The 25,103-nt window shown below is 33.1% G+C and overlaps 3 protein-coding genes across 5 annotated transcripts; 2 read left to right on the forward strand and 1 right to left on the reverse strand.

Moving 5' to 3' along the window:
* Positions 1-981: 981 nt before the first annotated feature.
* Positions 982-3,217, reverse strand: LOC132276234 (uncharacterized). Its single transcript, XM_059777574.1, has 2 exons — positions 3,132-3,217; positions 982-2,312 (listed from the first exon to the last, which is right to left on the reverse strand). The coding sequence occupies exon 2, from the start codon at positions 2,296-2,298 to the stop codon at positions 1,432-1,434; it is 867 nt and encodes a 288-aa protein (XP_059633557.1). The 5' UTR covers positions 2,299-2,312; positions 3,132-3,217; the 3' UTR covers positions 982-1,431.
* A 797-nt stretch (positions 3,218-4,014) lies between these two features.
* Positions 4,015-9,108, forward strand: LOC132276235 (OVARIAN TUMOR DOMAIN-containing deubiquitinating enzyme 4-like). Of its 3 annotated transcripts, none has more exons than XM_059777575.1 (6): positions 4,015-4,164; positions 5,992-6,113; positions 6,548-6,588; positions 6,950-7,048; positions 7,572-7,730; positions 8,766-9,108. In XM_059777575.1, the coding sequence occupies exons 1-6, from the start codon at positions 4,119-4,121 to the stop codon at positions 8,779-8,781; spliced, it is 483 nt and encodes a 160-aa protein (XP_059633558.1). In that variant the 5' UTR covers positions 4,015-4,118; the 3' UTR covers positions 8,782-9,108. The 3 variants fall into 3 exon arrangements, with proteins under 3 accessions (XP_059633558.1, XP_059633559.1, XP_059633560.1); XM_059777576.1 differs by having other exon boundaries at positions 4,015-4,143; positions 8,766-9,102; XM_059777577.1 differs by lacking the exon at positions 4,015-4,164 and adding an exon at positions 4,182-4,488 and having other exon boundaries at positions 8,766-9,107.
* A 4,747-nt stretch (positions 9,109-13,855) lies between these two features.
* LOC132278213 (uncharacterized) lies at positions 13,856-15,670 on the forward strand. Its single transcript, XM_059780022.1, has one exon. It carries the CDS (start codon positions 13,856-13,858, stop codon positions 15,668-15,670), a length of 1,815 nt encoding a protein of 604 aa, XP_059636005.1.
* The last annotated feature ends 9,433 nt before the right edge of the window (positions 15,671-25,103 follow it).

Genomic DNA, 25,103 nt, shown 5'->3' on the forward strand with positions numbered 1-25,103 from the left:
TTTTTTATAAAATCTTTTGGCTTAGAGCTTGAGGGCGACCTTTCGCATAATAGTTAGGTTGCTCCATTGTGCCAGTTCATATTAGGTTTGAGGTAATATCCTTCAAATGAGCAAGAAAGGAACAGTATGAAACATATCCCATATGCAGCAAACATATCCTATATGCAGCATATCATATGCTTGTCCGGTTCTGAGTTTAATTAATGTTTGCTGTAGTTCCTGAAAGACTGAATATACCGTTGTTGTTCATTGTGAGTTTTCTGCAAAGTCAGTCTAAAAGCACCGGTAATAATAGAGTTGAATAGAGTAGCATAACATGTAGTCAACTCTATATATACAATCCATGAGAATCTAAATTACAAAAATGTGTGCTATTCTTTCAATTAGCTAGGCCAGGTAAATTGCTATTCATCTTAAATGAGAATGTCATTTATCATGCCAGCTATCTCACTATAAATGGATTCGGGATTGCTTGGAAAACCACGTTATGAAGATTCATGAACTATATAATACACGATCAAATTTATTGAATCTGATACTGAGAGAAATACTAGTTCCTAATACATGTATCCGAGTTCACGTAACATAACTCACAAAAACGAGCAAGAACCTTGTAAAGCCTTTTGCCACCAAGGATGGTATAAAGGCTAGGTATTAGGTACCATGTCCAAAAGCATGAATGATTGTAAGCATAAAGCTTTTTATGTTGATTAAGAGGAATTTTTATTTTTATTTTTATTTTTTTTTTCAGGAAAAAAAAAATAAGAAAGAGAAGAGGATGTTTTGCCTACAACAAAAGATAGCTTACAACTTCTTCAAAAAGCTGTCCCAAACACAATCCTGTATAATTGATCATTTTTTGATGGAAATAAATATCAACAAATTGCTTAAATTAATAAAGCCTGGATAATTTTTTTAAAAATCAAAATGGGGAAAAAGGAAATTGACTGAGAAATGCACAGGAAGAAAGCAAGAACAACATGCAGGGAAAATTAATCTTACCTTATGAGAAAAATTTTCAAACATTTCCATAGTTTATGTATGTACATAATTTGCCAAGCACTTATATAAGTACATATTATTGTCTTAGCATTGAGTCCTAAAAACTCAATACTGTGGAATATAAACTCACCAAAATTGTACTACAATAGAAGCAGCCATTAATATAAGCGGCTTCTAGTTACAAAACCATCGCAGCTACCCCAAACCACCAAGTATAGTTTTAGGCCAAAAAAAAAAACTCAAAGCTGCCTCATCCATTTCTACTATTTCCCTATTACAAGCTTGCAGTTTTTCCTCTTCGAGGTACAAATGGCGCGCACAGTGAGTTCTAGGGGACGGCGTGGCACCATGTGTGCTGTTCGATAAATGCTTGGACCCCATTTTTCGTAGGAGAGGATCCTAATGAAAGAACAGAACATGGTACTAACTTCATTTACCTGCTTTTGGTGTATTCATGTGCCAGCTTGTCTCAAACAGTTCTAAAATCGGATCCGCCCCCATGCCACATTCCTTGCTTTTATTTGTGTCATCACCCTCCACCGTCTTTCTATAGCTATCAAAGCCTTCAGTGCTTTCTGAGTTTTCATTTTTCCCCTTCTCCAGCATTTCCTTGTAACTGCACTTTATAACATCGAACTTGGCTGGCCTGTCAACTATCCCGGTCTCATCTTGCGAAGAATCGAATTTAGGAGATGGCTTCTCCTCATTCTCGCATTGAATTGGGGTCGGAGATGCTACAGGGCAGTGTGTTTCGCCAGTTTGGGTTGGTGACTCTTCATGACAGTATGCTTTATCCGATTCATTGCTCACATTGTTGCAGTTGATATCAACAACAATGTCTTTCTCCCTAGTATTGTTGAATCCCCAATGAGTCAATCTAGATATCACAAAATTCAACCACGAGATTGAATAGACCAGTGCCCAATCTAGAAATGGGACTTGGTGAATAATTGTAGGGAATTTATTCACAGCATTGTCAAATTTTACTGGAAGAGCTTCTGCAGTGAGGACTAGATCATCAATCTTGTTGAATAAACGAGTTGATGGCGGGAAAAGGGTTTCGATTATGTTCTCAACAGCTAGAATGTAACCGTCCGCAAAGGAGAGGACTGCTAGACACTGGCATTGTATGGTGTAGACAAATGGGAAGGCTGCTGTGAGTCCTGTGACTAATGTGGCTATGGTTTTCGTCATTGAACCTATCGGTCCATTGATATCTTGAGCTTTTTTGTAGGCTCTATGAGCAGTTTCTAGAATTGAAACTCCACAGGTGTGTAATGGAAGACGTCTGGACATCGTTCTGGTGTATGCTGTTGAATCCAGAGAAAATTTAAGTGAAAATGTCAAAGCATTTTTGAGGAAATCACTTGATTATCTAAACAATTAAGACATAGAACACACAAACAGAGAGTTACACTAATAGAGACTGATTGTTTTGATATGCCCCATGTGGACTAATAAACAATTTAGACAAGCTTAAATTCTATGTCTTATTGTACTCTGTCTGTAACATTGTTCCAGTCAATATATTAATTTAGTATAGCTTGTCAATTGATCATCCACAGATATCAGAACATATATGAAACTATTCAACAAATCATAAATTATTGGGTTCCAAAATTATGAAATAAAAATGTTCAAGCTCAATGTTTTTTTTTTTGATAAGTTCAAGCTCAATGTTTATAACATGATCCCATAGTTTTGAAAAGTATCATTCTTTCACAAACATCTCAACCAATTTAGATTCAATATTAGTACCAAAATTATGAAATAAAACAGTTCAAGCTCAATGTTTATTTATAAAATGATCCCATGTTTTTATTTTATTTTATTTTTATTTTTAAAAACAACAAGAAAAAAAAAAAAAAAACACCATTCTTCCATGAACATCTTAACTAATTTAGATTCAATATTAGTGCCAAGATTGAAATTAAAGTAAATTAATACTCACCTTCTGCAATCTGTCTCTGTATATATATATATATATATATATATATATATATATATATATGAAGTACAATTATTTATGTATAAAGATCATGAAAAAGAAAATGAGAAGTAATCTGATTAAGTAAGAACCCAATGGTATCAATAAAATCTGGAATCTAAATTCAGGTAAAAAGTCATACCTTAGACAGAAAAGATACCCCAAATCCAAAAGACTAAACGAAAGCCCTCCTTGTTGCTCAAACCAACTATATCTCCTAAAGCCATTCATAAATGTAAATAATAATAATAACAAAATTTGCCGCACCATACACGTGTAAATTCCTAAATAATATAATAATAATAAAGTAACAAAATATCCCCCAAAAAATCATATAAAAAGAGATATACCAAAAGGGGTATGTTCTGTGTGACGCAAAAGAAGGAAAACAAAGGGCTGTTATTAAATCTGGCCGTTGCATTCGATTCGATTTGAATTTTGGTTGTGACCGTTTCAGCTCAGCACTAGGTTTTGGTGGATTTGATTCCCTGGTCGCTGTTGTTTTTTGTTCCTTCCAACTAGAAGCGAAGGCTTGCCATGTACTTAAAGCGAGTGCAATTTTTCAGAGAGCATCTCAAACATACGTTTGATCAACACGTTGCATCCTCAATGTGACATATTATAATGTTAAGATATGATAATAATATTATATATATAATAATATAATATAATATTTTTTTATATTCAAGTAGCTTCATTCCATACTGCACCGCGTCCCAACACCCCGATTTTACGTGATGAAGAGCCGCCGCCACCGCCGTGATCACCTGAAGAAACAGAAATCTAGACGTGCAGTCAGGAGACTCAGTGAGTCGACTCTGAGTCGTGACTCATCCTTTTTGCCATCTCGCATCAATCAATATATGGAGTGCATGACCTAACCAAATTGGCCATCAATATCACGAAGCATCGAGTTCGATTCCCTGATCGTAACATTTACAAATCAATCCCCAAAAAGTTAAATGTGATGATGTTATCTTGTCACTCTTAAAAAACTCTGTACAGTCTCCATCACAGGTAATCTATCTTCTCTTCCTTTTCCAGTTTCTTTGCAAATTAGTAAACATTGACGCTTCGAGGCACTTAGAATTCATTCAATATGTTGTTTTGCTTATTCTGATTTTCAATCATGCCAAAACCACCATTTTCGCTCGGTAACTATCTCCGTGCCATTCGTATGTCTTGTGTTCTTTCTTGTTGCTTTGTTGTGCAATTTGTTAGTTTTTTGTTTTTGTTTTCTTTTTTTGACTGATTTTCTGGGAAAGAATGAGAGAAAAGAAAGGGAATTGGATTTTTAATGTTTTAATTTGTCTGCCTTTCTTGAGTTGTGCATAAATTGATGCTTTTCTTCTTGGGTTTGGTTTGATGTTGATTCTTTTCTTACAATTTTTGCTCTCTTCTGTGCAATTTGATCATCATGTGGCTTTAATAGTTTGAAGATTATCTTTCTTTCTGTGGGAAAGGAAAGCTCTGGTAATTAGAAATGGATTTGGGCCTAGGTTTGTATTTATGTATCAATCTTTCCTTTTGTTCATTAGGTTCCTCATGCCTGGACTTTTTTATTTTATCTAAAGCTGATATATATATATATATATATATATATATATATATATATATATATATATATATATTTGTTTGTTTGTTCGTTTTTTTTGTTTTTTTAAACTGGTTAAATGTTGTGTTTCTGTATATCTTTTTAACGCCGCAACATGATGGGATTATTTTGCATTATTTTTACTGTTACACTTTAAGTACTTTTATTCAAGAGGAGGAGTTTCTGGTTTAATTGGATATTGGCAATTTTTCTACAATGATGTGCTTGAGGAGGTAGGTAGATTGTATGTTTGCACATCTCATCTTTGAGTTGGTTATGTTTTTTTGTCCAAGTAATAATTTACATGATAGAACGTAGCTAATCTAAGTTATTATGTAAATTCAATTTGTTGTTTCTCCAGATATGACATAGATATAAATTTGTAAATCCTATGTTGTATGAAGGTCCAGAAAGTCGCCTGCTAGCGCAAGTCCTCCAATTGGGGGAGTTGATCTATGATTTATGAAAGTCTTCGCAAACATGAAATTTGGATTTGGGCCATTTCAAACTTAAATACCATCCAGCCTAGGGATCTCCTTTCTTGTTAATTAAGTTTGGTTTTGTTTTGTTTGTTACTATTATATATGTTTATGCCACGTCTGGTGGTTTGCATGTATGATTAAAATTGTACTGCTGCGGTTTTGTCTATAAATGTATCACATTCTTGTGTCAGATGGGTGTGACTCCATTTTTTTTATTGTGATAATGGAGTAGAACTTCTTCCTTTTTATTGGATGAGGGTATGTGTCATTGTGATTGAAAAAATGTTTATTTTTATCTACAATTGGATGACTTCCATAACATAGAGGAATGCATGTATGCAACCAGCCTACATCTGGAAAATCAGTGACACAGTATTGAAGAAGCTGTTTCCCTTTGTTTTGCATAATTATGAATTGGTTTCATTGATGCATGAATATCTTTCGTGTTGAACTATGTAGTAGGAATTAGGGCTTGGAGTGGAGTGGGTTGACCCAAGATCCGATCCAACGCCCATTTTAACAAGTTTGGATTTTTATTTTGAATCTGAATAAAAAATGGGAGATATGGATATAATTAGAAAGATCAATCATGGATCCGGAGAATGGATTTTGTTTTATCTTAGAACCAGCCTAAATCAAGTATATTTTTCTTTATTAGGATCATGTTTAAATTATATGACTAGGATATGTATCATTTTCATAGGATTTGATGTGGATCCGAATATGTGTCCAGATAAAAAATATGGATCTGGACTTGTCATGAAGTTGCTCCAGATCCTCTCCATTTCAAGCGCTAGTAGAAATATTATTTTCCTTAATTATAGAAGAAGCCTATGTTGTTGGCACGAACAATTGTTTCATACCTAATATATCAAATGTTATCTAGCAATCGGAGTGGATTGATGCTGTAGATTCATTTGCTACAGGCATACCTGGAGATGGAAGATGCTTGTTCAGGTCTGTGGTTCATGGTGCTTGTCTGAGAGCAGGGAAACCATCTCCAAGTGAGAGCTATGAGAAAGAACTTGCTGATGAGCTCAGAGCTAAAGTATGAAAGAATCTCATTTTCATTTTCATTTTCTTTGTTTCTGATGCTCCATTGAGATGATATAACTTGTTGCTGCATGCTGTCTAGTTAGTTATGTAGTTGATCCTAAACTTAGTGTGAACAATTTTAACTTGGACAAATCAACAAGCATTGTTTTATGCACCTTTACCAATACTACTTCCATGGGCTAGAAAGAGAGATGGCTTGCGAATCAGCTTTTCTCAAGTTTCAGAGAAAATGAAAAATCGTGCTAGATCTTCTTTTATTCACTCTTATTGGTATTATTATTGTATTACCTGTCTACTTACTTTCTTTAGCTGTTATATGTTCAAATTGAATTGGTTAGCCCACTTATCATTTTGATTTTTGTCGGTTGCCTCAAACAATTCGTTTCTTTTTCTACTTAAAGGAAGATCATCAATTATTTTTGACAGGTAGCAGATGAATTTATCAAGAGGCGGGCAGACACTGAATGGTAAGATATCTTTGAGGATGCTGGGTTTAGATCTGTCACATCATTTTTGAAATTGTTTAGCGGACAGGTGAATTTTAGTTCTCTTCATAAAGCTTGATACTGTAGATTTTCCATTGAATTAGTTCTCCATCAAGCTTTATATTTTAATCTTAATAATGAGGAGCCTTTTCCTTCAGATCATATTCTCACAACTTATCTGTGGGTAAGACTAACGCGTAAGTAGTAGTTATGTGTATTAAAGCAAGAGGTATACAATCACATTGCGTAATCCACTAACCTTTCATATCTTTTTAATAACTTTCCCAAGTAAAACAATGATATTCACTCTCTCGAGAGTTCTTTGATATCTATTCTTCTGCAGGTTCCTTGAAGGTGATTTTGACGCGTATGTTGTAGAGATGCGGCAGCCCCACATATGGGGAGGAGAACCTGAGCTGCTCATGTCCTCTCATGTCCTAAAGTAGGTCTCTTATTGTCCCTTTCCATTTTCTTTATCAACTAATTGTAGTACCATTTCATTGGTTTTCTTTAGTGTAATAGTGTCAATGTACCATTACTCTAAGTCAAAGTCTACTTTCTGGTAACTTCAATATATGTTTAAAGCAACAATCTACTTTCTGGTAACTTCAATATATGTTTAAAGCAACAAGCTTTAATGGGACTGGATTCTGTTCTTTATGTTAGACCTATATTTGGGCGGTCAGGCTGTCCTTTTACAAAAACGACAAATAGGATCAAGTCCATCGCACGCTTTCTATATTTTCTTATTATAGTGATCAATAGCCACTCCCTCAGTCTGACCCTGGTAGCCCGAACCAAGGTTCATTGAAACATTAAATTTTGAAACATCGGATAAGCATCTAAAATCTTTCCCAAGGAATAAGTGTTCTCACTGAAAGTTACTTTGGCTGTCTGGACGGACTGTCCAAGGATGCATTTGAAGCTTTTCCACATTTTTAATGTACTTTTTTCTCTGTTTACAGGGTGCCTATCACGGTTTACATGTGGGATAAGAGGACTAATTGCCTCAAAATTATAGCAGAATATGGTCAAGAGTATGGTAGGGAGAACCCAATTCGTGTTCTTTATCATGGTTATGGACATTATGATGCATTGCAGAGCCCTGCTTCTGGATCAAAGTTGTAAGATCTCCAGTTTTTTTTATTTATTTATTTTTATTTCGTTTTATTCTCATGCTTGCATGCAAATTTTTTTTTTTCACATGCTTGCATGGCATCCAATGGAAAATGCATAATATTTGTGTAGTGTGGCGGTGTCTATGGTCACTTGGCATGGACACTGCTAATATAAATTTAATTTTTCATTTATATATCTATTGAATTAGACAATTCTAGAACTTTAAAAACTTTATAATTTCTAAGGTAGAAGGTGAAGCTATTTGAATATGAAAAAATATGTATTATATTATATATGATATCGCTATTGTATTATGTTTTTGTTCATATTACATACTAATATACCATGCATGTGTTTATTGTCAATTTTTTAAATAAAAAGAGGTTGGACACTTCGATATATGTTCATAATGTTGTTTTTATGTTTTTTTAACACTGTCTTATGTTTGTTTTTTATAAAGCACAGTGTGGATATGTTAAATCAAGTTTTTGAGATGTTTGTGTGAGATATGTTATCTAGTGTCTGAAATGTGTTGACCAAGTGTTGGAGACGTGTCCAAGAGTGTCATTGTTGTCTGACACGGTCCGTGCTTCTTAGATGATCCGTGTAGAACACATACAAACTTAACCTTGGGCTTGTCCGGATTCTGGAATATATGAATTGAGCCCATCTTCATCTTCACCTGTAATGTATGTAGTGTGGTGGTGGTGTAGATTCAAACTGGCCTCTATAGGTGGAAAAAAGCACTGCTGGTACTAGAAAAAAAAACTACAGTATAATATTGCAATATGATTCCTATATGATACATACAATCTTTTAGCTTGGATTCATCTCAAATATTTAAATTGAACCATCTTCAGTGGGATATTCTTTGGGTTTTGTGGTATTATATTTTATTTCTATATGTATACATATATATGTGTGTGTGTGTGTGTGTATATTTATATTGTTTCTATATGCTTTCGACCATCTTAACAATTTGTTAGGGACGCTTTATTGGAATTTGAAATTTTAATAGTTGTACTGATATTTTTATGCAGGTACAAGAAAAGATAGAAGGGATGTTTGCTGGTTTTTCATCATGTATGGCCATGTATGAAATTATTACAGAATATTATGCTTAGATTTGCAATCACATTACAATAATATTTTCAAAAGCTCTTAAGGGACATGATTGTGAATTAATACAAAGCATGAGATTATGGAAGTCTTAGATGTCATTACTCAAAAATGTAGTCATCCCCATTTTTATTTTTTTATGTTTGCTGTCTTTTCATAAATCCCTCGATTTTTAACCTAATTATATACACGTCTATTCAAACTTGAAAGGTTCAAGGAGCACAAATCACACCACTAATATATGAGATAGAGAAAGTGTGTTACATAATTAGTTTCTTAAAGAAATTTAGAATATATATTTAATCCCCGGAAGAGCTTGCCTTGATACTCTGCATTATGTATTACTCAATAAGTTAGTACAAAGAATTCGCCAAAAAAAAAAAAAAAAAAAAACTTGTACAATGAATTCTTCGATGCTTTGACTTTTATTTATTTATTTTTGAGGAATGCTAAGGATAGTCGCTTTCACCGTCACTCATCTCATTGGTTATTTTAAATTTTATTAATTACTCTTTCTCTCTATTCTTTTCTCAAGGAACGTAAAATATTTAACCTATTTAAAAACAAAATTTACCTTTAAAAAATAAAACTACCATTTAAATCATTTTTCATTACCTTTCTTGTATCTCATCCCTCAATCCATATACGTGTAGTATATATATATTTTTTACTCCTTTATTTCTTTTCTTTTTATTTCAATTGTTGCCACTAGTTATTATTATTTTATTTATTTTTTTTAAAGCAGAACAAATAAGAGCAGGGAAATGTTCACCAAATTTAGAAAAAAATTTATTAAACCAAATTGTTATTAAATTTTAAGAACAAATAAGAACAGGGGAATGTTCACCAAATTTAGGGTCTGTTTGGTTAGATGGAAATAGATGGTGGAAAGTGAAAGTGAAAGAAAGTGAAGTGAAGGAAAATAAAATTAAGTTTTCATGGTGCATTTAGTTAGCATGGAAATTTTTCAAGAAAGTTATGAGAAAATATTATATTGTTAGTTTGGATAGAATGAAAGAGAAAAGAACATGATTGTACTTGTCAAAATTGTCTTTATAATTTTAAATAATAAAAATATAAATAAATTTGAGTAAAATTAATTCATAAATCAAATTTTGTTGTTGATAATAATATTCTGAGCTTGTGTGAGACACCAAGTCACCGGAATTTCTTTACTCAAAATATATATATATATATATATATATATATATATATATATATATGATTTGGACCTTACAATTTATATAGTAATTGTAAGGATTTTGATGAAGTTGAATGAAATTAGGATTGTTCCACTATATGTTTGTTTATATTAGAATAACCAAAACCAATAGAATTTTACATATAACAACCAAGTTTATGAGGGTTTTATTTTTTGAATTCAACTAGAATTATATAACTATAAAATATTTTGTATTATTCTTTTTAAGGAACATATATATTTCGTAAAATTTATAATAACTCTAGTATCAAAATTATAAAACCTAGTTGATTTGTATATACACATATTGAAAATTAATATAATGCACTTAAAAAATATCCACCATAATATGTTATATGTATATACGTATTTGGAAGGGGAAAAAAAAAAGAAGAAAAGAATAAAGCAATAAAATAGATTAAAAAAAATTTGCTAAACATAAGATCTCTCCAATTTCACGATTTCATTTACATTTGGAAAAAAAATGTCTATAAAAAAGGGACGAAAAGATAAAGGAAACCCAAGTTATCCAACTGATAATTATGGGTATAATAAGAATTTAAAATATAACTTAACAACTTCCCCGAGAAATAAAAATTTTCGTGTGTTTTATACAGGAATCGTTTTAAAGAAAATTAGCTACTTGCGAGAATCTAATTTCCTGAAAATTTTACGTTTCATCCCAAACAAACGCACAAAATATTTAAATATTTTCCGATTCTTTTCTTTTTTTGTTAGTTCTACCTAACCAAACGAACCCTTAGAAAAAAATTTAAGAACAGGGGAATGTTCATCAAATTTGTTATTAAACCGAAACAATTTAAAAAAAAATAAGAAAAAAAAAATGAATTGAGGGTATACTAAAAAATATGATGGACTTATAAAAAAGAATATATTCATTATAAAAAATTTATTTCAATTGTCGCCTTGTTCTTAAATTTTTTTCTAAATTTGGTGAACATTCCTTTGTTCTTATTTGTTCTGGTTTTAAAAAAAAAAATAAAAAATGAAAGGGAGGGCGGGAAAAAGGCTAATGGCAACAATTTAGAAAAAAAAAGGGAAATAAAGAAAAAAAGAAGGAAATAATTAACTAGTGGCAACAATTGAAATAAACATGAAAGAAATAAAGGCAGTACAAAATATATATATATACTACATGTATATGGATTGAGGGAGGAGATACAATAAAGATAATGAAAAAAGATTTAAAGGGTAATTTTGTTTTTTAAAAGTAAGTTTTGTTTTAAAGTAAGTTAAATACTTTACGTTCCTTTAGAATAAAAAATAGGGAGAAAGAATAATTAATGAAATTTAAAGTACCAATCAAATGAGTTACTGTCCTTGTCGTTCCTCTTTATTTTTTAATATAATGATTCTAAAATCTGAAGTGTTTGAAGGTAATGGAGGGCGTGCAATTAAGTGTCTGTTTTTGACTTTTCATTTCAACGACATTCGAACTCGTTGAAATAGGATATCATTACTCTTGTGTTAATTTACAGTTAATGACAAGAGATTTATTTTTTATTTTTTACATTATTTATTTTTTAATATATATTTTTTTTACATGCACAAAAAATACACTTATACATTTTTTTTTTTTTTTTTTTTGATCATACGAGACTTGAATACTGGATAGATGTCCTTTGATAAACTAATGACAAAGGATAAATACAATTTTTTTAATAATACATAAAATTCTGTCAAAAATATATCGGTCAAGAATTAAATGCGTCAAGCCTAAATAATATAAGAATTCAAAAACAATGGATACACAAGAAAAAGGAATTCAAAAACAATTTTTTTCCTTCCCTTATTTTATATATATATTTTCTTATAATATGTGTATATTTTTTAAAAATGTGTAAAAATGCCCCCTTCAAATTTCTCTATACCTTATATACTTTATATGCTTCCTTAAATTTTTTTCTTAAATTGTTTCATTATATTCTATATACGTAATTTATTGATTTACCTCATTCCAAAAATATCAATTTCTATATATATCCACCTATTTCTCTTTATGTATATATACTCCATAATTGAACACTAATTTATATGGATCAATAACTTATGAACATGTTCTCTTTTAATTTGATAATTAAAATTGTTCAGTATAGAACTATATACTCAACCATTTACATTTGGCAGATTAATTAAATGCAGATTCTTGTACTACAAAACCGCCTTGCAAGAGTATACTAATTTTATTACGAAAAAGAAAAAGAAAATATTAATTTTCATTGAATTAACCAATCAAATGTCATCATCTAATAATTATTTTTCATTAATTATTATTTTATTAGAAATAAGATAGAATACATCTTAGCAGGAAGTATTGTTGATTAGAAAGTAGTGTAGTAGGAAGTATCTATTTTTTGGTCAAACTCCTTACTGTAATTTACCTTTGAATTTTTTAATCCAATCAAGTTATGAGATAAAAGGGCGTCCTCTTCATTTACGGAATTTCCTTATTGATCAAGTAAAGAATACTCGTTCGTAATAAACCCTCTTAAAACCTCCAGAATATTCTCTCAGAAACTGAACAGTTACGGGCTTAAATCTCTGCGCAGAATCAATCGCACTCCTTGAGGATCACACAGCAGTTTACTTCTATTCAATATTTGATCAATCTAAGTAGAGGTCAGTTGATTCACACAATAAATTAATAGTTTATTCAACACTTATATATGTGCATGAAATTAATATCAACATTACTTCTGTCCGACAATTTCTTTATAAAATTATTGTGTTCTTGTTAATCAAAGTTGATTTCATATGCTGTTTTGTTGTCCTGTTTCTTGTTGAGGAGTACCGAGGAATATGTACTTTTAAAACCCTAATTTTACTACATTGTCGCCCACTCACAGTTTGGCCGATTTGTATTTTGTTTTTAGATCTATGATTTCCATAGACATTAGATTTAACGGAAAAAGAAAGAGAAAGGAACAGAGAAAATCCATTTGTTTTTTTCTCTTTATTTTATTTTAAATTTTGGGACTCATCAATGTATTGAATTTGCCCATCTTGTATAACTAGGATTACCTTGAGTTTCTTTTGACACTCTTATTTGATTCAATTAGAACTCATTTAGAAGTATATGATTAGGCGGGATGTTACCAGAAGCATTATTATGAAAAAGTAAACCGGATTCTCATATAATTAGAAGTATAAAAAAACTAATATTGCGATTAGGTGCTCCCAAACATATAGCTTAAGCGCTTTTATACTCTTATACTCTACCTGTGTTTTAACTTTTCCTAAATCTAAATTTGTATACAATTCATATCCAAGAGAGCATTCTTTGGTGAAACAGTAAAATTTCTAACTTTCAAGATTAAAATGTATTGGAATTGAAATATAATGTCACTAAAGAACGAAGTTATAATTGGGGGGCATGGTGAATGTCAAATATAGATTTGGAGCCAATTAGGTGTGATTGTGTGTCAACTAGCCGCGTTGTATTTCAATTCACAAGAAAGTTATCATTGAGGCAATAGTTTTTCTCTCGTCTCGGTGACTTTGAATCTTAATTCTCAAGCTCTAAGTCAAAGTTTCAAAAGAGATCACTTCTATTTGCATTGATTATGCTTCTTCAGTTTTGTTTCTCTTTCTGCCAAACATACTACTACTACTAGTTTGTGCATATTTTTCTAATCCACAACCATTACTTTCTAACACGAACCTTTTTTATGACAGATTTTTATATATTTCAAATTCTACATCAAAATGTTGGTTCAAGCAAATCACAGATGTGTTGGCTTCAGAGACATCTGCTATACAAAATTTTGTCCGCTATTGATAAAGCGCTTAATGTGTAATATAAGCAATCAAAATAAGAAATCTGACCTTCCATTTCCGCTGCTCGGTCCACCAGAAATTTACACCCCGGTCCCGGCCATCAGCGACCCCTTCATGGGTTCGATGGTCTCCAAGTACAATAAGGGGCCACCGCCAAAACCTTGTATGGGTTTCACAGAAAACCGCTCCCCAACTTTCCTATCCAGTGGAAATTCATGTCTAGATTTCTTCTTCCATGTGGTTCCTAATAGACGCTCGAAATCGGTAACCAGCCGGTTGCAGTTAGCTTGGGACCAAGACCCTCTGACTGCTCTCAAACTTGTATGCAACTTGAGAGGTATTCGAGGCACTGGAAAAGGGGACAAAGAAGGATTCTATGCCGCGGCCTTGTGGCTCCATGAAAGTCACCCCAGAACACTAGCACACAACACCACTTCCATAGCTGAATTCGGGTACTTCAAGGACTTGCCCGAAATTCTATACCGTCTGCTTGAAGGCTTGCACGCTCATAAAAAGAAGAAAGGAAGGGTCATGAAGATCTTTTACAAAGTTAAAGAAGAATTATCAAATGAGGAGAAAAGGATTGCTGTGGGCAAGAGAATTGTGGACAAGTACAACAACGATCCAGTTTACCGATTCTTACACGATCAGATATCAAACACCTTCACAGGGAGACTGAAATCTGATTTACTTAATCTGCATAAGGGCAATCTGAGAAATATCAGCTTTGCTGCAAAGTGGTGCCCCTCTCTTTATTCCTTTTATGATCGATACACCCTTCTATGCGAAAGCATAGCAAGGAGACTATTCCCACGAGACCATTATCCAGAATACCAAGGAATAGAAGATGCTCATTATGCTTATAGAGTCCGAGATCGTCTACGCAAAGAAGTGCTTGTGCCATTACGGAAAGCTCTAAAGGTACCTGAGGTTTACATGAGTGCACAAGAGTGGGGAGTGCTTCCTTACAACAGAGTCCCTTTTATTGCCATGAAAAACTACAAGTACACGTTCATGAAACGTGATAAAGAGCGGTTTGAGGAGTATCTGGGGAGTGTGAAGCGCGGGGACAGGAAGATTGCTGCCGGGGCATTGCTTCCTCACCAGATCATAGAATCAGTGCGCAAAGGAGGAGATGGCGCCAAAGTTGCAGAACTGCAATGGCAGAGAATTGTGGAAGATCTCTCAGAAAAAGGGACGCTAAAAAACTGCCTTGCTATATGTGATTTATCAGCGACCAGGATATATAGCCGAACACCCCCTACACTATTGGATGAAAGTGTGGCACTTGGACTATTAGTTTCTGATTTGAGTGAAGAACCCTGGAAAGGAAAGCTCATTACTTTCAGTCGCAATCCTCAGCTTCAGATGATTAAGGGAGAAAGTCTTGAATCAAAGGTCAGTTCGATAGAACGGATGCATTCGGAATGGAAAACGGATTTTCAGAGGGTTTTTGATAAAATCTTGGAAGTGGCAAAAGAAGGAAAACTTAGCGAGGAACAGATGATAAAAAGGTTATTTGTGTTCAGTGCTATGGAGTTCGACGAGGCGTCTTTGAATCCGTGGGAGACTGACTATGAAGCAATATGCCGGAAGTTTAAGGAGAGTGGGTACGGGTCGTGTGTGCCAGAGATAGTGTTTTGGAATCTGAGAGACTCCAGAGCCACTCCAGTGCCGAGCCATCAGAAAGCGGTGGCACTTGTGAGCGGTTTCTCACAGAATCTACTCAAAGAATTCTTGAAGGAAGGTGGGATTTTGAACCCTGAGAGCACCATGGAATCTGCCATTGCTGGGGATGAGTACAACAAGCTTGTCGTCGTTGATTGATGCATGTTTTTCTTACCTAGATCACTGCTGTGGATTCATTCATTCTTAGCACAGTACACACTATAATAAGCTGAAATGCCAATTCATTATGGTTTGACCTTGTAAAGATAACAACCACATTTTATTTATTTATTTATTTTTTAAGTTGGTACTCACACACACATACCTCCACTGAGGTTCAAACTCTTGACTTCTTTTTAAGAAGTAGGGACTTGGTACTGCTAGGCCTGTTGGTTGATCACTACCACTTGGCCACTGATATTAATTGCGGGACTTAACTATGATATTTTGTTGGAATTAGAGTTTTGTAGAAACCTGTCAAAAATAAGAGTAGATATTGGGTGTGTCAAACGCGTGAGTAACGTTTTTTTAAAATAACGCATTGTCGTGGATGCATCTAATATTTAATCAAAGAATAAGTATGTCTTTTCTAACTTGTACTCCTTACAAATTATCTGAAAACAAAGCAACATCCAATGAATTCTTGAAATAATTCAAGATCTTTTACTAGTGTGAATTTTTTTAGTATTTTCTTTTTGAAAAAAACACCAAAAAAGTAATTTTTTTTTTTTTTTAAGTTGGTACTCGCACACATACCTCCATTGAGGTTCAAACTCTTAACTTCTTTTTAAGAAGTAGGGGCTTGGTACCGCTAGGCCTATTGGTTAAAGATCATAACCACTTGACCACTGGCATTAATTGTGGGATTTAACTATGATATTTTGTTGGAATTAGAGTTTTGTAGAAATCTGTCAGAAAATAAGAGTAGATATTGGGTGCGTCAGACGCATGAGTAACGTTTTTTAAAATAACGCATTGTTGTGGATGCATCTAATATCTAATCGAAGAATAAGTATGTCTTTTCTAACTTGTACTCCTTACAAATTATCCGAAAACAGAGCAACATCCAATGAATTCTTGAAGCAATTCAAGATCCTTTACCAGTGTGAAATTTTTTAGTATTTCCTTTTTTAAAAAAACACCAAAAAAGTTTTTTTTTTTTTTTTTTTTTTTTTTTTTTTTTTTTTTTAAGTTGGTACTCCCACACACATGCCTCCACTGAAGTTCAAACTCTTAACCTCTTTTTAAGAAGTAGGGGTTTGGTACCGCTAGGCCTGTTGCTTAAAGATCACAACCACTTGCCCACTGGCATTAATTGTGGGACTTAACTATGATATTTTGTTGGATTAGAGTTTTGTAGAAACCTGTCAAAAAATAAGAATAGATATTGGGTGCGTCAAACGCGTGAGTAACGTTTTTTAAAATAACGCATTGTCGTGGATGCATCTAATATCTAATTGAAGAATAAGTATGTCTTTTCTAACTTGTACTCCTTACAAATTATCTGAAAACAGAGCAACATCCAATGAATTCTTGAAGCAATTCAAGATCCTTTACCAGTGTGAAATTTTTTAGTATTTTCTTTTTTAAAAAAATATCAAAAAGGTGCTTTTTTTTTTTTTCTGTTGGTACTCCTACACACATGCCTCCACTGAGGTTCAAACTTTTGACTTCTTTTTAAGAAATAGGGGCAGGGGCTTGGTACCGCTAGGCCTGTTGGTTAAAGATCACAACCACTTGCCCACTGGCATTAATTGTGTGACTTAACTATGATATTTTGTTGGAATTAGAGTTTTGTAGAAACCTGTCAAAAAATAAGAATAGATATTGGGTGGGTCAAACGCGTGAGTAACGTTTTTTAAAATAACGCATTGTCGTGGATGCATCCAATATCTAATCGAAGAATAAGTGTGTCTTTTCTAACTTGTACTCCTTACAAATTATCTGAAAACAAAGCAACATCCAATGAATTCTTGAAGCAATTCAAGATCCTTTACCAGTGTGAAATTTTTTAGTATTTTCTTTTTTAAAAAAACACCAAAAAAGTAATTTTATTGTAAAGTGTTTTAAATAATATTCAGAAAGTACGTTTGATAATTTTCATTTGTTACAAAATTTTTAAAAGTAAAAACATTAAAAGATATTTTATAAAAAAATCAATTTTATAAAATATAGGGTAAAGTACAAAAACTCCCTTCAACTATTGGCCATTTAGCATAAAACCCCCCTGATTTACTAATTTGACATATAACCTCCCTGAACTAACCAATTTGGTGTAATTAACCCCGTCCGGTGATAAACCGGTTGAATTTGACCGTGAAGACGCACATGATGAGTCACATGAGAACCCAAATTTTTTTAAATGACCATACAACCCTTTACCTTTACACCCAAAACCACTTAAACCACCCAAACACGCCCTTATGCTAAATACAAACTGTTCATCGTCGATAAAACAGATGATACCATCACTACCGTCCGATCCAGGAATTTGCCTATGATTTTGTCGCCTCAGTCGGATCATTTAAGAACAGCTCGTCGGCAGAGCAAGAAATCATCGATCCGGCTTATCGAAGTAAAACCAGTAGAGAGAGGGGACTATTATTTTGCCCATTTGACTATTATTTTGAGTGGGATGCGGAAGCTGATCACCTTAAACATATTAAATGTTTCTTGGTACTTTAATCACTTTTTACATCCATGCGGACAACCACTCACTGCTAAAGAACTGATGTGGCTGTGATGAAGGCAGCGGCGAGCTCGGAACGGGGAGGTCAGCGGATAAGGTGAAGGTCGGTGTTGACTTGCGGCAGTGCTCGGAACACAGACACTAGGGATGGCAAAAATCCCCAACCTGGTGGGGAACCGCCCCGCCCTCGCCCAGTTTACAACGGGTTTAGAGTACCGTTTAATTAAATGGGGTGGGGATGGGATTTTTTTTAAAAAAAACAGGCCGGTTTCGGGGCGGGGACGGGGGAGTCCAATCCCCGCCCCAAACCCGTCTCGCAACCGCCCCTGATTAGTATATAAAATTATTAATTTACACCTACTATACTATTATATTTACCAAATTAACCTATACTATATATATACATGTTGTAAACCCTAGATTCAATTCACTTCCCATATTCCTCCTAATGACAGTGAGGCAGGGGTAGCAAGCGGCACTAATAGATCTGACGAAAGAAAAAAAAAATAGCAAGGAGGACGAAGCAACTAGCAGGTACTCGGAACTCCTATCGTCCTACACTCCTTCCTACCTCCTTCACCATCTTCATCCACCGCTTCAGTCGACATTCACCTGTTTTCACATATATTTTTCTTTTTTTATTGGATGATATATTGTGTACTCAATCCTGGATACTTGGAAGCCCATTGATTTGTTCAAACAATAGGATCCACCAATTGTTTTTCTGGTTTTGATTTGAAGTTATTAGAGGTGAGATTACAATTTTGTTAATATTTGATTAAAGAATCAGAGGAGTCCGCACATCTCAACGAATTGCTTTGAGTTTTATATATATATATATTTGGTTGATGAGTGATGATGCCGATTGATGATGTTATTTTATGTTTGTTTGGTTGATGTTCGCTTGAAAGTTTAGATTTATGTGGTTTTGTCTTATAAAAAAAAAAGTTCAAATTTATGTAGTTTTGGAGAATAAAAAAAATTAGAATTTTAAAATTTAATCGGTTATGAGGCGGTGACGGGGCGGGGGTGGGGGCAGGGCAAGCTGCGGCGGGGCGGGGGCAGTTATGGGGGTTGGGGGTAAAAAAATAATCGATTTTGGGGCGGTTTTGGGGGTTTTAAATTTAAATGGGAATGGGGATAGGGATTAAGAAACCCGCCCCAAACTGCCACATTGCCATCCCTAACAGACACCATCACCGCACGATACCCAACACACCAACCCTGTTAACAGATCCAAGAACCTCCTCATCGTCCTCCGCCGTAAATCTCTGGCGCCCGCCACTACCGTCGATTGCCGTAGAATTAAGTTTTGTCACTGCGTCACCGTCGCCTTTTTTCTTCTCTTCTGGCGGCAACCAGATCCTCGGCTTATTCGACATCTTGAAGTTCAATCCAGTCGCAGAGCGCCGTGGATTCACAAGGCGACAGAGATGGAGATGCGCCGTGGATCCACGACTTATTCGACATCTTTCTCAGCTGATGGTCTTTTTTGCATCACCATGGTTGATTCCACCGGAATCACATCACCGCCGTGAGCCCATCCTTTCCTTTTCCTTTCTCCAATCCGTTTTGGGTCCGACGTGCAACTTCCGAATGCATCAGCTGTTTAGGCTTCAATTTTCAATTTTTTCTCCATGTTCCCCAATCTCTATTTGGGGTGGGGGTGGCAAAACATCAATTTTCAATTTTTATTTCAGAATTTATTTTTTTAGTTCTACTTTTTTTGTGGATAAAAATAACATCAACAAATTGGTGGTTGCTAAAATTTTCTGAAACAACATGGTTTTATATAAGGGTAAAATTGTCTTTTACTATTTCTGTTATAACTAATTGGCCAGAGAAGTCACAAAGGGGATTAATTGCACCAAATTCAATAGTTCAAGGGGGCAAATTGTAGTTCAGGGAGGTTAATTGCACATGGCCAATAGTTGAAAGGATTTTTTTTTGCACTTTACCCTAAAATATAATAGTTAGTTTAAAAATGTAGTTATATCAAATTAATGTTTTGATTTTTAAATATTATTCATGACACGTTTTGATATTGTGTAAAAAAAAAATAATTAATTTTTACCAAATATGTTTTTTTAACCGTTTAAAAATAAATCTATGTACCAAACAAGCCTTAGGATTAAGTAACGCAGCAAAAGGTCATTTGCAGGGTTTCTTGTCAATCAAGTAAAAAAATATCCTTACATTAAAGAAATACTGTTCGTTTAATCTTATCAAACCCTCGTAAAACCTCCAGAATATTCCTCCCCCCTCTCTCTCCCTGTACAGAAACTTAACAGTCACTTGTACTCTTCCTTCTAAAACCTATTACAAAATCTCTACGCAGAATCAATCGTCCTCCTTGAGAATCACACATCAGTTTGCTTCTATTCACTATTTGATCAATCTAAGTAAAAGGTCAGTTGATTCACACAATAAATTAACAGATTATTCAACGCTTATCTATATATATATGTGTGTGTGTGTGCATGAAATTGATATCAAAATTACTTCTCTTGGACATTTTCATTTTAACATTCTTGTGTTCTTGTTAATTGAAGTTGATTTCATATGCTCTTTCGTTGTCCTGTTTCTAGTTGATGAGTACTAAGGACAATATACTTTTAAAACCCTAATTTTACGCTTTAGCCGACTCACAGTTTGGCCGATTAGTGTGATTAATTATTATTTTTTAATAGATATATGATTTCCATAGACACTAAATTTAGGGGAAAAAGAAAGAGAAAGAAACAGAGAAAGTTTTAGTTAGTCAAGAGGCGTTTAGTGAAATTTTGAGACTCATCAATCTATCGAATTTGTTGATCTTGGATAATTAGGATTATCTTGAGGCCATGGAATCGGAGTCTTAGAATTGGAATTGGTGGAATTTGTGAAAATTTTGGTTCATTTTTCGGGGTTGCTTTTCTCAAATTCCACCAATTCTAATTCAAGGACTTCAATTTTATACCGCTAAACACGGCGTAAGTTTCTTTTGGCAGTCTTATTTTGTGGAAAGTTAAATGTATATGATTAGGTTGGATGTTACCAGAAGCATGATTGATCATACTCAGTCATTCAATTGAAGTATGAAAAGTGAATAGGGTTCTTATATAATTGGAAGTATAAAAAATTTAATGTTGCGCGATTCAATGATCCCCTAACATAGCTTAAAAGCTTTAGAATATTTACCACTTCATGGTGTTTAACTTTTCCTAAATCTAAATGTATATATATAATTCATTTATGAGAGGGAATTCTTTGGTGAAATAGTAAAAGTTCAAATTGTAATATTTGAATTGAAATATAATCTCTCACTTAAGAAGAAAGTTATCATTGGCCATTGTGAGTGTCAACTATAGATTTGGAGTCAATTAGGTATGATTGTGTGTCAATGTATTTGAATCATTTGATACAATGTATTTCAATTAAGAAGAAAGTTATCAATGTATTTGAATTGAGTAAAATCTTTCAATTAAGAATAAAGTTATCATTGGGGTATGGTGAGTGTCAACTATAGATATGGAGCTAATAGGTATGATTGTGTCGAGAGGCAAGGAATATTCAAGTGATCCTCTAACAAAATTCCTGATTATATATGTTGATATACAATAATACAACAATTCTATATGTATTCGATGATGCTGCACTTCTACTTCTTGACATACTGTTATTCTGATCATGTGTAAATTAGGTATTCTTGCTGATGATAAATGTTCTGCACACAATAGACAAATAATTCTACAATAGAACACTTCTATTTGCGCGATTTTTCAAACATACAACTGGTTTGTACGTATTTTCCTGTTTCATAACCGTTTTCTTCCTTTACTGTATGTTCTAACATGAAACTTTTTAATGTCAGATTCTTATATATTTCTAATTCTACATCAAAATGTTGCTACAAGCAAATCTCAGATGTGTTGGTTTCAGAGACATCCACTATACAAAATTTCGTCCACTATTGATAAAGCGGTACATGTGTAATCATAGCATTCGAAGTTCAAAATCTGGCCTTCCGTTTCCACTGCTTGGTCCACCAGAAATTTACATTCCGGCCTCAGCCTCGGCCATCAGTGACCCTGTAATACCCCTAATTTTAAAAGGATAGACTCGGTATTTATTTATTTGTTTTAATTGTATTTTTAATTATTAATAATAATTTTGATTATTTAATGAATTGTTTATGTGTTTAATTGAATTAGATATTATTTGATTATTTGATTATGTGTCTATGTATTATTTGTATTTGTTTATGTGTTAATTATTTAATTAGATTATATACTTAAATGGTGTTTTGATTAATTGTAAATTAAATGTTTTCTTTTATTTTATTATTTTATTTTATTTTTCTTTTATGGTTATGGTTAGTAGTAATGGGTCAACCAATTGGGTCCCATGGACTACTTGGATAGGAGGTTCGATGTGTATGAATTATTATCCATGAATAGTTGTGTATGTATATTTATAGATATATATTATATACATATATAAAAAGGAAAGTAATTTATTAATTACTTTTATGGTAATTTGGGTAGTAATATTTAATCTGATGTATATGTTTTATATTTAAATAATAAAAAAATATATAGATTTGATAAATGTTATGTTTTGAGTTACTTTATAATATTATGGTAACTTAAGTATTATTGGATAATCCATTAATAAATAATGGAATGTGTATAATTTATTTATTTAATAAACATATACATAAATTATATACGTAACATATTTTACTTACCTTTTTAATATATATAAAAGGGAAAAGTAATTATTAATTACTTTTATGGTAACTTAGGTAGTAATATTCAATCTGATGTATATGTTTTATATTTAAATAATAAAAATACGTAGATTTGATACGTGTTATGTTTTAAAATTACTTTATAATATTATGGTAACTTAAGTATTATTGGATAATCCATTAATAAATAATGGGATGTGTATAATTTATTTATTTAATAAAGATATACATAAATTATATACGTAACATATTTTACTTACCTTTTTAATATTTTAGTATTTTTTTTTTTTTAAGTTAACTTGGATTGAGAAAAGGGTTAGGGTTATTTTATTTAGCCTATAAATATATAGCTATAGGTTGTAAAAGGGGGTTAGAAATATTCAAGTGATATAATCTAGAGAGAGAGAGAGTTAGAGAGGGAAGGAGGAAAAGGAGGAAAAAGGAAGAAATGAGGAGAAAAACCTTGTAGAGAGAAGATCAAGGAAGAAGAACTGTAACTTTCGATCCGAAAGTTTATGGCAAGTTCTTCTTCTATCTCTTTCCCTTTGATTCGTGTTTCTGTACATGCCTAGGAAATTTCAGGATTTATTAAACACATAAAATTAAATAATTATGCATGTTTAATTGGATTAGAACATAGGTTTTATGAATTTTGTTCATATCTGTTTTTGTGTTATGAATTGATAAATGCATGATTTTGATTTGATTTTCGGTGTGAATTTTTACATGTTTAAATTATGTATTTTTCATATCTGTGGAATGATGGAACGTAGAAACATGCCTAGGATTCCTGAACATTAAATATGAATTAGGTTTGGGTTTAAATAAATTTAAATAGACTCAATCATAATGATGCTTGCTAATTGAATGTTTTAAACAAACGAATGAATTTAATTTTTTAATATGTTTTAGCAATTGAGATTAAATGTGTAGGAGGAATTGGATATGGAGAATGCTTATTTGACGGTATAATAAAATATCATCGTATGTATAAGAATCAGTTTATGTAGGACATATGATATAGGAAGCTTAAATAAATAATAAGTCATTCCTATTTTGCGATAACTTGATATCATATTATTATAGTTATTTCTGGATTGTTTGATGTATTTCCTTAATCGTTACATTAATTGTTGGATTGTGTGGTTTAATGCACCGGTATGGGACGGTGGCATTCTAGGGACGGATTAACTTATCAGTTAAGTCCTACCTATTTTATATAAGGGAATGGATTAACTAAAATGTTAAGTTCTACTTATATTCAAGTCAGGTCAGCTGAACAAGTTGAATGACTTATGAAGGATTAATTTATTATATAAGGGAATGGATTAACTAAAATGTTAAGTCCTACTTATATTCAAGTCAGGTCAGCTGAACAAGTTGAATGACTTATGGAGGATTAATTTATACTGAATAGGATGGTTACTAGATTTTATATATATAAGTATGGTGCCATGATATGAGCTTGAGTCTCAGGATCAGTGGTTAGGGTGCGTATATCGTCAGGGATGTGTAGCTAGATATAATGTAGTTGTGTACCCTGGTAGGTCTAGGTACTCATGCCCACTATATGTGCGTTTTGCATGTTACCTATTATTCAGGTTGAGACAACCCTATAATCTAGTGAGGTTCCTTTAGTGTGTGTGTATATATATATACAGACTACTAGTTACTGTTGGATTGACTAGTATGTATACGTGTATCGGATCTCTGCTTGGACTGTAGTAGAGTAGAACTTGTTTGTGGGCCTGACCCACCATTATTTTTCAGGTGTTCGTCAGGAGTAGAGGTTGTTCGTGCTGAGCGGGGATCAATCTACTTCATTCTTCCGATGTTACATAAGAGTTCATTTATGATTCAGTTTCCTGATTTAGACAGTTAGTGCTGTCATTTGTTTAGTTTGGATTTTCTAGGGGTCCACACAATATGGATTCCCGAGTTGTATTTTAGAGGATCAATTGTATCAGAAGAGTTTATTAATTAATGGAAATATATTATGAGGTTTATTATTAGATTATCATTTTAGTTTATTGTCAGCATTTTATTTATTCTTCTTTATTCTTTGTACTCTGTGTTCGTTTATTACCGATTTGTTTTTGATATCCTCGGGTATTCGGGCGTGGGCCTGGCCAACCCGCATTCGGAAATCTGGAGATATCACAGACCCCTTT

This window comes from Cornus florida, unplaced genomic scaffold, assembly GCF_030987335.1.
Source record: "Cornus florida cultivar Cherokee Brave unplaced genomic scaffold, ASM3098733v1 CherokeeBrave_3.0.0_Hap2_Chr10, whole genome shotgun sequence".
NCBI lineage: Eukaryota > Viridiplantae > Streptophyta > Magnoliopsida > Cornales > Cornaceae > Cornus > Cornus florida.

Bases quoted from the DNA above. Each gene is read 5' to 3' on its own strand.
- LOC132276235 (XM_059777575.1), top strand. From the start codon at position 4,119: ATGCCAAAACCACCATTTTCGCTCGGTAACTATCTCCGTGCCATTC. The intron at 4,165-5,991 runs GTATGTCTTGTG...CATTTGCTACAG, and splicing joins TAACTATCTCCGTGCCATTC to GCATACCTGGAGATGGAAGA. The intron at 6,114-6,547 runs GTATGAAAGAAT...TATTTTTGACAG, and splicing joins CTGATGAGCTCAGAGCTAAA to GTAGCAGATGAATTTATCAA.
- LOC132278213 (XM_059780022.1), top strand. From the start codon at position 13,856: ATGTGTAATATAAGCAATCAAAATAAGAAATCTGACCTTCCATTTCCG.
- LOC132276234 (XM_059777574.1), bottom strand. From the start codon at position 2,298: ATGTCCAGACGTCTTCCATTACACACCTGTGGAGTTTCAATTCTAGAA.